Source organism: Oncorhynchus clarkii, chromosome 9 (genome assembly GCF_045791955.1).
Source record: "Oncorhynchus clarkii lewisi isolate Uvic-CL-2024 chromosome 9, UVic_Ocla_1.0, whole genome shotgun sequence".
Taxonomy (NCBI): Eukaryota; Metazoa; Chordata; class Actinopteri; order Salmoniformes; family Salmonidae; genus Oncorhynchus; species Oncorhynchus clarkii.
The window spans coordinates 37,753,631-37,768,274 of NC_092155.1; the positions used below are offsets into that span (position 1 = coordinate 37,753,631).

At 42.4% G+C, this 14,644-nt stretch overlaps 1 protein-coding gene across 5 annotated transcripts in view; it reads right to left on the bottom strand.

Annotated features, from left to right (window-relative positions):
* Positions 1-1,159: 1,159 nt before the first annotated feature.
* LOC139416250 (poly(rC)-binding protein 4-like) overlaps positions 1,160-14,644 on the bottom strand; it is a 53,772-nt gene continuing 40,287 nt past the window's right edge. For 2 of the 5 annotated variants that reach the window (XM_071164688.1, XM_071164687.1), the window contains 5 exons: positions 10,235-10,276; positions 9,709-9,790; positions 6,970-7,019; positions 2,558-2,727; positions 1,220-2,312 (listed from right to left, as the gene is read on the bottom strand). In XM_071164688.1, coding sequence (XP_071020789.1) covers positions 1,955-2,312; positions 2,558-2,727; positions 6,970-7,019; positions 9,709-9,790; positions 10,235-10,276 — 702 coding nt within the window. In that variant the 3' untranslated portion in view covers positions 1,220-1,954. Of the gene's footprint in view, positions 2,313-2,557; positions 2,728-6,969; positions 7,020-9,708; positions 9,791-10,234; positions 10,292-14,644 lie in introns of all 5 variants that reach the window. The other 3 variants (XM_071164685.1, XM_071164686.1, XM_071164689.1) reach the window with 3 other exon arrangements.

The following is a 14,644-nucleotide window of genomic DNA, read 5'->3' on the forward strand; positions in this document are numbered from 1 at the left end:
TGATCGTACTTTGTCTAGTTTATTTTCCAATGATTGCACGTTGGCGAGTAATATTGACGGTAATGGCAGCTTTCCTACTCGCCTTCTGCGGATCCAGACGAGGCATCCGGCTCTACTTCCTCTGCGTCGCTTCCTTATGCGAATAATTGGGATGTCTGCCCTGCGGGGTGTTTGGAGAATATCGTGTGAGTCCTGCTTGTTGTTGAAAAAATCTTTGTCTAATCCGAGGTGAGTGATCGCTGTCCTGATATCCAGAAGCTCTTTTCTTCCGTAAGATACGGTTGCAGAAACATTATGTACAAAATAATTTACAAATATTGCAAAAAAACACATAATAGCACAATAGGTTAGGAGACCGTAAAATGGCGGCCATCTCCTCCGGCGCCATTTCAATACAGGGCAGCCCAGTCAAAGCTCTTCTCTGCCCTAGCACTCAAATGGTAGAATGAGCACCACTTTTCTTGAGCTGACACTAGCCCTTGTCTTTTCTTACTAGCACTGAATTTGCTGATAGCTACTTCATTGAGGAAACATTTGACTTACTATGACTGTGATATGTGGTTGTCTGACCAAGCTGGCTTACTATATGCACAAACTGTATGGATGGATAAGAGCTTCTGCTAAATGACTAAAACGTAAATATGTGTGCGTGCAAGCATGCGTGTGAGTTCACCATCCAAGTGTGTGTGCAGTGTGTGTTTACATAGTAACCCTGTCTGTGTGTGCCGGGTATTTGTGAATGCAGGCGGAGCCCTCTGCTCCAGTGGGGTTGAGGAGCCTGTCTGTCTCACTGCAGTTATTGTTCGAGGACAAGAGCACAATGATGCGAAGAGCATCCCTCCAAAAACCTGGCATTTGGAATGACGTGCCACCCACTGGCTCGTGACAGTTAGGGGGGAAATAAAAATAACCTGGCTGGAGGAGAATTGGTGTTATGTCATTTTTGTATGGTGTGTAAAGTGTCTTGACAAGCGCCTTCTTCACTGTGGTTTCAAAAATATTGATTATCTGTAAAAGAAAAGCAGGACCACTACTTGGGTGTTTCATGTATTTTGTAGTATGTTTGGAGCACACTGACTGGCTTTTGTTTTTGAGTGTGTTTTTGTTTGCACATTGACTGTTTGAGCATTTCTTCTGGTTACCACAGGCAACAAAGAAGTTGCAGACTCCACCTTTAATGGACAAAGGTAGAATTTAAAGGGAGACGCATACCTGCAGCTACCTCAAGAAACAAATAATTTTAATAAACAAAACAATACAAAGAAACAAGATAAAAACTAGTTGCACATTTCAAAAAACCCAACAAAACAACATAACACTGAACAGTACAGTACTAGCTATAGCACAAAGGCATAAAAAAAACAATATTTTTCTTCCCAAACATTTACAGATTTTCTTAAAAACTTCAAGAAGCAATCACAGACATTGTATAAAAGCATCATACAGTTGAGCAGCCATCCGTATCAGATTATACTGAAGGATAAATACTTTTGGGCCTATTCCTAACTCGAGAGATACACACTTACCATTACATCAGTGTATGATTTACATGAAATTCCAAGTTAGTGCATTTCCCAAGTTAGGACTGTGCTCTATACGAGTGATAAATAACAGTAGAATGAGGTGGGGGTGAAAGCGGTCCATAAATTCATGGGGAACTCACAAATCATCTATATATGTAATGTATAGTATACCTTATGATAGCTTTCATCCAAATCTCTGTTGGTCTCTTCCTTGTGGTGAATTATAAAGTACAGCCAAGATAATCTCTGGCAGCAGATATGGCTACATCAGGGCGTGATTGGAAGAACATAGGGCAAGTCTCACATGGCACCCTATTCACCATAGAGTGCACTATGTAGGACATAGGGTGTCATTTGAGATGTAGCCATAAGAGACAGTTGTCCTTAATTTCAGCCTTCAGAAGAAGGCTAGCGACGTGTAGTATGTAGCATCAGTAGGGTGCAAACTTCTGCCTGTCGGGTTTCTTGATGCAGTTGGCCGAGGAGATTTTGGTAGTGTAGGCTGCCAGGGAGGCGTGGGAAGGGGCGGCGGTGACAGCGACCTGGGGGGCGGGGCTGGAGAGAGTCAGGAAGGGGACAGACTTGACCCCTAACAGACTGGAGAAGGGTAGGGCGCCGTAGGGGTGGCCCATGACGGGGGTGGGGGAGAGGGTACCCATGGCTGCCAGAGTGGAGGCGGTGTGGGGGGAGGAGGCCGGGGAAGCAGGATGTGTGAAGACCATATTAAGGTCAGCCATGTTGGGGGTGGCCATGGAGGCTGCCTGGGCCGTGGATTTAGCTGTCTCTAAACTATGGAGAGAGAAGAGTGGCTTACAATACTATATATTAGAATACAGTACAATGCAATACAATACAGGTGTATGAATTATCTAAGGGGTTATTACCAGAACAAGAGCACAATGACCTCATCACTGCCTATCTCCAAGTTATTTAACCTTTAACCTGGCCTGTTATGGAAACAGAATTCCCTCTACCTGCCAAATCCCCTCTCCTGCTGATTGGTTAGCCTGGATCGCATTGGCCAACGGCCTTACCAGGAGGTGATGAGGTACTGAGCCAGGTTGATGCTGACTGGTGTGCCAGTGATGGTGACGTGTCGGTCATTGGTTCCGTCCAGCTGGCTGCCGATCTTTATCTGAGCCCCCGACACCTGCCTGATCTCATTGATCTTAGTGCCCTGTCGGCCGATGATCGAGCCTATCAGCTGCAAGACATAGAACAATAGATGGATGGATGGATGGATGGATGGACAACTATATCCAGTGGATATCTATTTAAGCAGAGATTTGCCTAAGAGTTATTTATTACATTGACAGTTGTTTCAAGAGTCTCAATATTGCAATACATCAAACAAAGCTATTGTAGGCTATATGAAAGTGGTGTTGATGATGATGAGTGGTATTAATAATGATTAAAAATGCTAACAATAATTGCAAAAGCTTGTGTTGAGAATGTGCTTACATGCTATTGTTGGTCTTCTATGGTCTGTGTATGAAATGCACTCCTCTCTAAACATTGTGATCACATTGTTTGTATGTTATGGCCCTGTCATCTATCACGCATGTGAAATACACTGTTTTTCCAACCTCTTCCTTAATTGCAGTGCGCCGTGCCCCGGTAAAAGAGACAGGGTAGCGAGAGTCGGCAAATTTGCCTCTTATTAATCTGAGTAGCTAAAAGGTTATTGATTTCCATCACCGTGGCAACTTTCCAAACAAATCACTTCCCAAACACGACCCAGAAGAGAATCATCTCTTGGCTAATGGAAAACAGAATAGGAAAATAATTCAAAACATGATCTACAGTATAATCCGGACGGTTTGTGTAGTGTCTTTTTGCTGACATTAGTTCACAAGATACTGACGTGTTTATATTGGGTCTTAGAAGATGTTATCCTCTTTCTATCAGTTTCTGTTTCTAGAGAACAAGGGCCAAGACCGGAGGATCATGCTAGGCCTAAAGATCAGAGTCTATTCCAAGGGGCTAAGGGTGAGTGCAGGGTGTCAGGCCACAGAGGCAGGGTTATGCTGTCAGTTATGCTGTCATACAACACTCCTTCCGTGGCCTCCAACTGCTCTTAAACGCTAGTAAAACCAAATGCATGCTTTTCAACCGTTCGCTGCCTGCACCCGCACGCCCGACTAGCATCACCACCCTGGATGGTTCCGACCTAGAATATGTGGACATCTATAAGTACCTAGGTGTCTGGCTAGACTGCAAACTCTCCTTCCAGACTCATATCAAACATCTCCAATCCAAAATCAAATCTAGAGTTGGCTTTCTATTTCGCAACAAAGCCTCCCTCACTCACGCCACAAAACTTACCCTAGTAAAACTGACTATCCTACCGATCCTCGACTTCGGCGTTGTCATCTACAAAATAGCTTCCAATACTCTACTCAGCAAACTGGATGCAGTTTATCACAGTGCCATCCGTTTTGTTACTAAAGCACCTTATACCACCCACCACTGCGACCTGTATGCTCTAGTCGGCTGGCCCTCGCTACATGTTCGTCAGCCAGACCCACTGGCTCCAGGTCATCTACAAGTCTATGCTAGGTAAAGCTCCGCCTTATCTCAGTTCACTGGTCACGATGACAACACCCACCCGAAGCACAAGCTCCAGCAGGTGTATCTCACTGATCATCCCTAAAGCCAAAACCTCATTTGGCCGCCTTTCCTTCCAGTTCTCTGCTGCCTGCGACTGGAACGAATTGCAAAAATATCTGAAGTTGGAGACTTTTATCTCCCTCACCAACTTTAAACATCTGCTATCTGAGCAGCTAACATCGCTGCATCGCTGCAGCTGTACATAGTCCATCGGTATATAGCCCACTCAATTTAACTGCCTCATCCCCATACTGTTTTTATTTGATTTACTTTTCTGCTCTTTTGCACACCAGTATCTTTACCTGCACATGTTCATCTGATCATTTATCACTCCAGTGTTAATCTGCTAAATTGTAATTATTCACTCCTATGGTCTATTTATTGCCTACCTCCTCATGCCTTTTGCACACAATGTATATAGATTCTTTTTTTTCTACTATGTTACTGACTTGTTTATTGTTTATTGTTTACTCCATGTGTAACTCTGTGTTGTTGCCTGTTCACACTGCTATGCTTTATCTTGGCCAGGTCGCAGTTGCAAATGAGAACTTGTTCTCAACTAGCCTGCCTGGTTAAATAAAGGTGAAATAAAAAAAATTAAAAAAATGCTGTCAGATATACGGTGAGAGGCCTTGACAGTGATGGAGTATCCCCAGTATGTGTGTGTTGGCAGTTTAATGATGGATGACTGATAGTGGCCCCTGCGACACACACACACACACACACACACACACAGTTCTCCTGCTTCTGTCCTTCTCTCTGTATTTCACATTCCTTTCCTGAGAAGTCACAGTCCTGTTTCGCAGCATCTGATTGGTCACACAGCATCCTGGTTGGTCTCTGGCTATTCTTGGCACAGCAGATTATTCTGGGAGCAGCTAGCTAGGCACTGGCACAGCCCAGCCAGGCTAAAGAGCGGCCCTGGGAGACAATGAGCACCACTAACACAGACCTGGGATCAGGGATTTGACCAGTACTCTCCCTGCTGGGAGGGAGAATCGGTACCTCAGAACAATCCATGAATTCTCAGCAAACTGAACCAATTCATCCTGATGCTTATATTAAATTGATTGCTAAAAACAAAGTTCTGTTTAGACCATTGTAATCCAAAAACAATGTGGAGTAGAAGGCTTTATTTTGAATGTCTGAAGGGCCAATTTCAGAGGTATGTGTAGGAGCTCTAGGGGCTTCCTGATTTAGTGTAGAGAAAGTGAAATACCAGGCAGCAAATAGAACATTGTATACGCTGGTGATTACCAGTCCTAACCAGGGCATACACAGTACAGTAACACTGCATGCCTCACCTCAACTGTTTCACCTCAGCTGCTACTGTGTAACTGGCCTATATTATCTTAGAATTCCTGCTGAAGTAGTCATTTGGAAAATGACACAGGAAGAAGGATGTGGTGGGAGAGTCACCATTTTTATCCAGGCTAAATCTTCCCTAGGCAGAAGTACAGTATATTGCTGACCATGTCTAAGCTCTTCCTCAATGCCTCTCTCTCTGTACCCTAAGGCTGCATCTCAATAGTATATGTGACCTATTTACCTCATCTCCTTTTCTTCAGCTACAGTCCCATGGAAGGGTAGGACAGGGGAAAGCAAATGCCTCGTATGTCCACAGATTGCTTTTACCTCTGCTATGTATTCAGATCAGTGCAGATCAAGATAAGCTGATGAGGAGAGGAAGCTGTTTCAGACTATTGAGATGGACCCAGCCTAAAACTCCCACTGCACCTCTAAGAATGGATCTTCAATCCTACAGTTTTTTGCTCTGATTCTGAGAGAGAGAGAAAGAGAGAGAGAGAGTGAGCGAGAGAGAGAGAGAGGGAGCTTAGACTCAGCTGTCCCAGTCATGTACCCCACTCTACAGCACCAGCCATTCCACTGATGGATTGGAAGGTTTGGTATTTAAGGGTTTGCTGGGGTGAAAAATGTTGTCCAACAGTTATGTCTGGTTGGCATGTCATCTTGAATAGGAGAGCTTATTGCATTCTGTCATGGTGTGATTCATTTCAAGACTGTAGAGTACATGAAGTCTCTGATCCATTCAAATAGTCAGACAGCCAGTGCTAGATCATCACAGAGGACAATCCGAGTAGTCTTCCTTTCCGAATGTATTCCAGCATCTCTGTCTTTTGCTCTGATTGGAGAGGCCTCACATGCGGCGTCTGAGTGAGAGGGAGAGAATTGCTGGCTGTTTTTTTATTGGCTGTTTTGACAGCAGAGAGAGAGAGAGAGTGTCTAAGTAGGTCAGGGAACATGAGAGGATTTACTGGGTATTCATGGGAGTCCCTCCGAGACACTGCAACTGGAACCCAGACAATAACACCAGGGGATCCATATCGGCTCAAAATCCCAACGACCTTGGGTTCGTCTGGGGTTATAATGACTTGGATAATTAGTATGTTGCCAAGATGTATCCCCTTCTCTCCTTTGAAGTTACCCAAGACTACAGTCTCTCGCCCGCTTTCAACCCTTGAGCATCTGTCTAGCTGGTGTCACCTGCTTCTATGAGTTGTTTACGTGCAATGTGATATTTCTGCTTATGCTGCTGTTTGATGTGTTGTTTGGAATGAAGCCTAGAGTAGATTGTTCTGAATAACAGCATTTTGGGTTGCGGGTAAATTCCATTTAAATTCAGTCAATTTAGGATATTCATTTAAATTCACATTCAATGATTGAAAAGCGGCAATTATTTTCAATGAGTATATTTCAAATTTCCTAGAATTTAATTGGAAGTTCAATTCACCTTCTGAATAGACTTAACCCAGAGGATATCTGAAAAAAATCATTTAAATGTAGAATGTAATATTATGTTCAATTAACTGCTCACGTCATTTGGAATAAGGAGCTCCTGCGATGTCTGGGAGTTTGAGTCCATCCCTAGTGAGAGAAAATATGTAACTTAACAATCCCTTTCATACATTCATTCATACATTAAATGTGGTTTGCAGGTCAAGCAAACCAGACACATGAGGTTGGTGGCACCTTCATTGGAGAGGATGGGCAGGTGGTAATGGCTGAAGAGGAATAAGTGGAAAGATATCAACAACATCAAACACAGGGTTTCCTTATGTTTGATGCCACGCCATTCACACCGTTCCAGCATTCATTATGAGCCATCCTCCCCAAAGCAGAGCCTCCACTGAAACCAGCATAATGATATATATATTTGGTGGTATAACAGCTAGATTTAGCTAAGCAGCTCATTTCCATTTGAATAGACTTATGTTTAACACGCCACCTTTCTCCAGGCTCTCTGAAACTGTGGCGGAACACATCATTTCTTATAATACGTTCCCTTTTCACTGCCAAATATGAAGAGCTGTAGGGAGCTTCCTCTCATCTTCACCGCCACAAGCACATAATCAGTTGGGTTGATGACATGGATCCCTTCACTTAGCATTGTTGTAACAGGATATGTTCTGTCCCTGCAGCTCATCCTTCCCCGACAAACTGTTGATGGTACTGATATTTGGCAGATGATATTAAAATATGACTAATATAATATAAGACCATTTTGGGGGGGTATTTAATTGTAACTTTATTTACAGTGCCTTGCGAAAGTATTCGGCCCCCTTGAACTTTGCGACCTTTTGCCACATTTCAGGCTTCAAACATAAAGATATAAAACTGTATTTTTTTATGAAAAATCAACAACAAGTGGCACACAATCATGAAGTGGAACGACATTTATTGGATATTTAAAACTTTTTTAACAAATCAAAAACTGAAAAATTGGGCGTGCAAAATTATTCAGCCCCCTTAAGTTAATACTTTGTAGCGCCACTTTTTGCTGCGATTACAGCTGTAAGTCGCTTGGGGTATGTCTCTATCAGTTTTGCACATCGAGAGACTGAAATTCTTTCCCATTCCTCCTTGCAAAACAGCTCAAGCTCAGTGAGGTTGGATGGAGAGCATTTGTGAACAGCAGTTTTCAGATCTTTCCACAGATTCTCGATTGGATTCAGGTCTGGACTTTGACTTGGCCATTCTAACACCTGGATATGTTTATTTTTGAACCATTCCATTGTAGATTTTGCTTTATGTTTTGGATCATTGTCTTGTTGGAAGACAAATCTCCGTCCCAGTCTCAGGTCTTTTGCAGACTCCATCAGGTTTTCTTCCAGAATGGTCCTGTATTTGGCTCCATCCATCTTCCCATCAATTTTAACCATCTTCCCTGTCCCTGCTGAAGAAAAGCAGGCCCAAACCATGATGCTGCCACCACCATGTTTGACAGTGGGGATGGTGTGTTCAGGGTGATGAGCTGTGTTGCTTTTACGCCAAACATAACGTTTTGCATTGTTGCCAAAAAGTTCAATTTTGGTTTCATCTGACCAGAGCACCTTCTCCCACATGTTTGGTGTGTCTCCCAGGTGGCTCGTGGCAAACTTTAAACAACACTTTTTATGGATATCTTTGAGAAATGGCTTTCTTCTTGCCACTCTTCCATAAAGGCCAGATTTGTGCAATATACGACTGATTGTTGTCCTATGGACAGAGTCTCCCACCTCAGCTGTAGATCTCTGCAGTTCATCCAGAGTGATCATGGGCCTCTTGGCTGCATCTCTGATCAGTCTTCTCCTTGTATGAGCTGAAAGTTTAGAGGGACGGCCAGGTCTTGGTAGATTTGCAGTGGTCTGATACTCCTTCCATTTCAATATTATCGCTTGCACAGTGCTCCTTGGGATGTTTAAAGCTTGGGAAATCTTTTTGTATCCAAATCCGGCTTTAAACTTCTTCACACCAGTATCTCGGACCTGCCTGGTGTGTTCCTTGTTCTTCATGATGCTCTCTGCGCTTTTGACGGACCTCTGAGACTATCACAGTGCAGGTGCATTTATACGGAGACTTGATTACACACAGGTGGATTGTATTTATCATCATTAGTCATTTAGGTCAACATTGGATCATTCAGAGATCCTCACTGAACTTCTGGAGAGAGTTTGCTGCACTGAAAGTAAAGGGGCTGAATAATTTTGCACGCCCAATTTTTCAGTTTTTGATTTGTTAAAAAAGTTTGAAATATCCAATAAATGTCGTTCCACTTCATGATTGTGTCCCACTTGTTGTTGATTCTTCACAAACAAATACAGTTTTATATCTTTATGTTTGAAGCCTGAAATGTGGCAAAATGTCGCAAAGTTCAAGGGGGCCGAATACTTTCGCAAGGCACTGTAACTAGGCAAGTCAGTTAAGAACAAATTCTTATTTACAATGACAGCCTTCCCGGGGAACACTGCCTTGTTCAGGGGCAGAACAACAGATTTTTAGCTTGTCAGCTCTGGGATTTGATCCAGCAACCTTTCGGTGACTGGCTCTAACCACTAGGCTACCTGCCACTGCAGTAAGTGTTACAGTACCAGTAAGTGCCAAGCCAAAATCTAGCTGTAGTGTAGTTAGTGGAACATGTTCGCTGTGGACTAACATCAGCCATCAAGAGAGGACATCAGGTTCAGTTTTGCTGCATGCTTTCAGATCCCTACCTCTCCTACAGCTTTTATGACTATTGTTACTCACTGTTAAATATATTTGACTGCCATTTGGGCTAAATAAAGTAAGCTCATACCAGGGAGAACAGTTGTAGTCGGCTGGCACATGGGACTCTGCTGCATGTTCTGCTGCATGGATAGCTGATGTAGCTTGGCCAACTGAGATACAGGAAGAAAGAGCATCCAAAATATATGTTCAACTTTTACTGCAGTGGGCAGGGTCACACAGAGTGTTTCTTGGTAGTCTTAAACAAATATACTTTGAAACAAATGTATACACCTCACACACATAGTTATGGGGTTACAAAAAATGAAACACATGTACCATGTCAGTTATAGAGTTGAACTGTATTCCATTTTGAATTATCATCCCAATATTACACTTTATATACTGTTTATTACAGAAAACTGAAATATAATCAAACACCGGATTTTCAACTGTTAAAAAAACATGTTTATTCATTATGAAATGATGAAAAATATGAATAATATTCCACCCATAAGGCCACGTGGTCATTTGACTGCATGAAAGGGCTACATAAAAAATGACAGTGGGATAGTTAGGTTACTATATAGAACTGCTGTCTATATAACCCCACTTACCTCTGTATGTGGAATGCCATATTGGTTTGGTACAGAGTAGGCCTGGAAGAGATCACTCTGCATTAGGCAAATGACAGTAAAAAACACATTGTTATGCCAATAACCACTTAGAAGACAGTGTACATAAGTGCATCACTGACATATGTAATATTTATACAGTAGACTACATCAACAATGGCTAAGTATGTGGAAGCAAAGTGGTTATTGAATATTATACACTGGCTATAGGAATGTATAGCTTGTGGCTCTATAACAGGCTATATAATACCATTAAATGCATCCATAATGCATTACACAACATGTTGCACATAGAAAGTGTTTCCAGCATCTTTAATGTGATTGCACTTCAGTCCAGATTGGACATCATCAGGGGTCTGCAATCTTCACAGCAGAGTGCCATTTAACCAACCTTCATACTCTGTAACGTGCCTCCTGTAATTTCTCTCTCTCTCTCTCTCTCCACTTCCTGTCTCTCCTCTCCTCTCCTCCCACCCATCCTCTCTTTCGCTGCTCCTCATCCCTCATAAGTCAGGGTGGTGTCCATGTATCCCCATTGTCAGGCCAAACAGCACTTAGCTAAACTCAATTCTGACCGACGGCAGCAGTCTGGCTAGTATTACCACTCCATGGAGACGTTAGACGCAATTCCCTATTATGCACCAAAATGACACAATCAACTCTAAGCACAGGAAACAATGTCAAATCATTGGTAATACTGTCATATTTTTATCACTAGAAGAGATAGAGCAGGATCAATAACCATGATCGACTTAAGGGAAAATTAAAAGCTGAAAAGTCAATAAGTATTCTACCCCTTTCTAATAGCAAGCCTAAATAAGTTGATGAGTAAAAACGAGCTTTAGAAGACACATAATAAGTTGCATGGACTCACTCTGTGTGCAATAATAGTGTTTAACATGATTTTTGAATGACTACCTCATCTCTGTACCCCACACATACAATTATCTGTAAGGTCCCTCAGTCAAATAATGAATTTCAAACACAGATTCAATTACAAAGACCAGGGAGGTTTTCCAATGCCCCGCAAAGAAGAGCACCTATTGGTAGATGGTAAAAAAATAACCTGACATTGAATATCCCTTTGAGCATGGTGAAGTTATTAATTACACCCAGTTACTACAAAGATATAGGTGTCCTTCCTAACTCAGTTGCCAGAGAGGAAGGAAACCGCTTGTGATTTCACCTTGAGGCCAATGAAGACTTTAATACAATTATACAGTTTAATGGCTGTGATAGGAGAAAACCGAGGATGGATCTACAACATTGCAGTTACTTCACAATACTAACCTAATGAACAGAGTGAAAGAAGGAAGCCTGTACATACAATGTTTGCAACAAGTCACTAAAGTAATTCTGCAAAAAATGGGGCAAGGAATTAACTTTTTGTCCTGAATAAAATGTTATATTTGGGGCAAATCCAATACAACTATTACGTTTCAGGTAAGACCCAGATGCAGACAAAGTTGAAGTAACAACAGTTTATTAATCCAACAGGGGCAGGCAAAAGACACGTCAAGGGCAGTCAGGGGTCAATAATCCAGATACAGTGCCTTGCGAAAGTATTCGGCCCCCTTGAACTTTGCGACCTTTTGCCACATTTCAGGCTTCAAACATAAAGATATAAAACTGTATTTTTTTGTGAAGAATCAACAACAAGTGGGACACAATCATGAAGTGGAACGACATTTATTGGATATTTCAAACTTTTTTAACAAATCAAAAACTGAAAAATTGGGCGTGGAAAATTATTCAGCCCCCTTAAGTTAATACTTTGTAGCGCCACCTTTTGCTGCGATTACAGCTGTAAGTCGCTTGGGGTATGTCTCTATCAGTTTTGCACATTGAGAGACTGAAATTTTTTCCCATTCCTCCTTGCAAAACAGCTCGAGCTCAGTGAGGTTGGATGGAGAGCATTTGTGAACAGCAGTTTTCAGTTCTTTCCACAGATTCTCAATTGGATTCAGGTCTGGACTTTGACTTGGCCATTCTAACACCTGGATATGTTTACTTTTGAACCATTCCATTGTAGATTTTGCTTTATGTTTTGGATCATTGTCTTGTTGGAAGACAAATCTTCGTCCCAGTCTCAGGTCTTTTGCAGACTCCATCAGGTTTTCTTCCAGAATGGTCCTGTATTTGGCTCCATCCATCTTCCCATCAATTTTAACCATCTTCCCTGTCCCTGCTGAAGAAAAGCAGGCCCAAACCATGATTCTGCCACCACCATGTTTGACAGTGGGGATGGTGTGTTCAGTGTGATGAGCTGTGTTGCTTTTACGCCAAACATAACGTTTTGCATTGTTGCCAAAAAGTTCAATTTTGGTTTCATCTGACCAGAGCTCCTTCTTCCACATGTTTGGTGTGTCTCCCAGGTGGCTTGTGGCAAACTTTAAACTACACTTTTTATGGATATCTTTGAGAAATGGCTTTCTTCTTGCCACTCTTCCATAAAGGCCAGATTTGTGCAATATACGACTGATTGTTGTCCTATGGACAGAGTCTCCCACCTCAGCTGTAGATCTCTGCAGTTCATCCAGAGTGATCATGGGCCTCTTGGCTGCATCTCTGATCAGTCTTCTCCTTGTATGAGCTAAAGGTTTAGAGGCACGGCCAGGTCTTGGTAGATTTGCAGTGGTCTGATACTCCTTCCATTTCAATATTATGATTCATGATTGTGTCCCACTTGTTGTTGATTCTTCACAAAAAAATACAGTTTTATATCTTTATGTTTGAAGCCTGAAATGTGGCAAAAGGTCGCAAAGTTCAAGGGGGCCGAATACTTTCGCACGGCACTGTAGGTTTGGAAAAGGTACAGGATGGCAGGCAGGCTCAGGGTAGGGGTAGGCAGAGGTCAGTAATCCAGAGGTTGAGCAAAGGTGCAGGATGGCAGGCAGGCTCAGGGTAGGGGTAGGCAGAGGTCAGTAATCCAGATAGGTGGGGCAAAGGTATAGGATGGCAGGCAAGCTCAAGATCAGGGCAGACAGTGAGGTCAACACCGGGAAAACAAGAAAACAGGAACAATCGAGAGACAGGAGCAGAGGAAAAAACACTGGTAGGCTTGACGAACTGGCAACAGACAAACAGAGAACACAGGTATAAATACACAGGGGACAATGGGGAAGATGGGCGACACCTGGAGGTGGGTGGAGACAATCACAAAGACAGGTGAAACAGATCAGGGTGTGACAACACATTACTGAGTATCACTCTACATATTTTCAAGCATATTAGTGACTGCATCATGTTATGGGCATACTTGTAATCGTTAAGGACTGGGGAGTTTTTCAGGATAAAAAAGAAACGGACTGGAGTTAAGCACAGACAAAATCCTAGGGGAAAACCTGATTCAGTCTGCTTTCCACCAGACACCGGGAGAGGACTTCACCTTCCAGCAGGACAATAACCCAAACCACAAGTCCAATTCTACACTGGAGTTACAGTTTTGATTTAAATCTACTTGAAAATCTATGGCAAGACCTGAAAATGATTGTCTAGCAAGGATCAACAATCAATTTGAAAGAGCCTAAGAATTCAAAAATAATTATAATTATGTGAAAATGTTGCACAATCCAGGTGTGGAAAACTCTTAGAGACTTACCCTGAAAGGCACAGCTGTAATTGCTGCCAAATGTGACCGACTGCCTTGATTCAGTCTTATGTAGCAACATTTAAAAAAAAATGTTTTTACATTGTATAAAAGCAGAGACAGAGATACAACATGGTATATCATACACAGGATTTGAGGAACAATGGGAAAGTAATTCTACTTTGAAAGTTGATGAACTTGTAACCTCATCGTTCACACGCTCTTAAGCTTTAGCCCCACCCATCTCTTTATGGGTTAATCCGAGCATTCTGTCCTAACAACAACAGGCAAGCACCCAAGCTAACTGGCTAACGTTGGCTAGCTTCTTCCAGACACAAATGAGAGTACAGCTCACTGACCATTTTACTCGCCCTAGCAGAGCTGGTTAGGCTGTTATGTTATCCAGAGCGCTGGTGACCACAACTGTGCTGCTGGAAACAATTTACACTGACACCGGCCATATTCAATGAGTGTTGAGCGTTCGTAAATTCGTAATTTATTCTGTGCTCTGGCACACGCAGACGAGAGTGCTCTGGAATCTGAGTAGATAGCCAGAGTGAATTTACCAGCTATGAATATCAACAGCTGTCGCAATGACATTCTATTGAAATGGTTACTGGCATAGTGGAGTCTTTTGTTAAGACATGTAGCTAAGCCAGCTAGGTTAACAATGAACCATAATACCAACTCATGACATTACTACCCTGCATGAATCTGCAGGTTAGTAACCAGGAACTAACCAGGATCAATGTTAGCTAGCTAAATTTAGGCTATAACAAGCAAAGCAAATGGCTCTGAGAAAG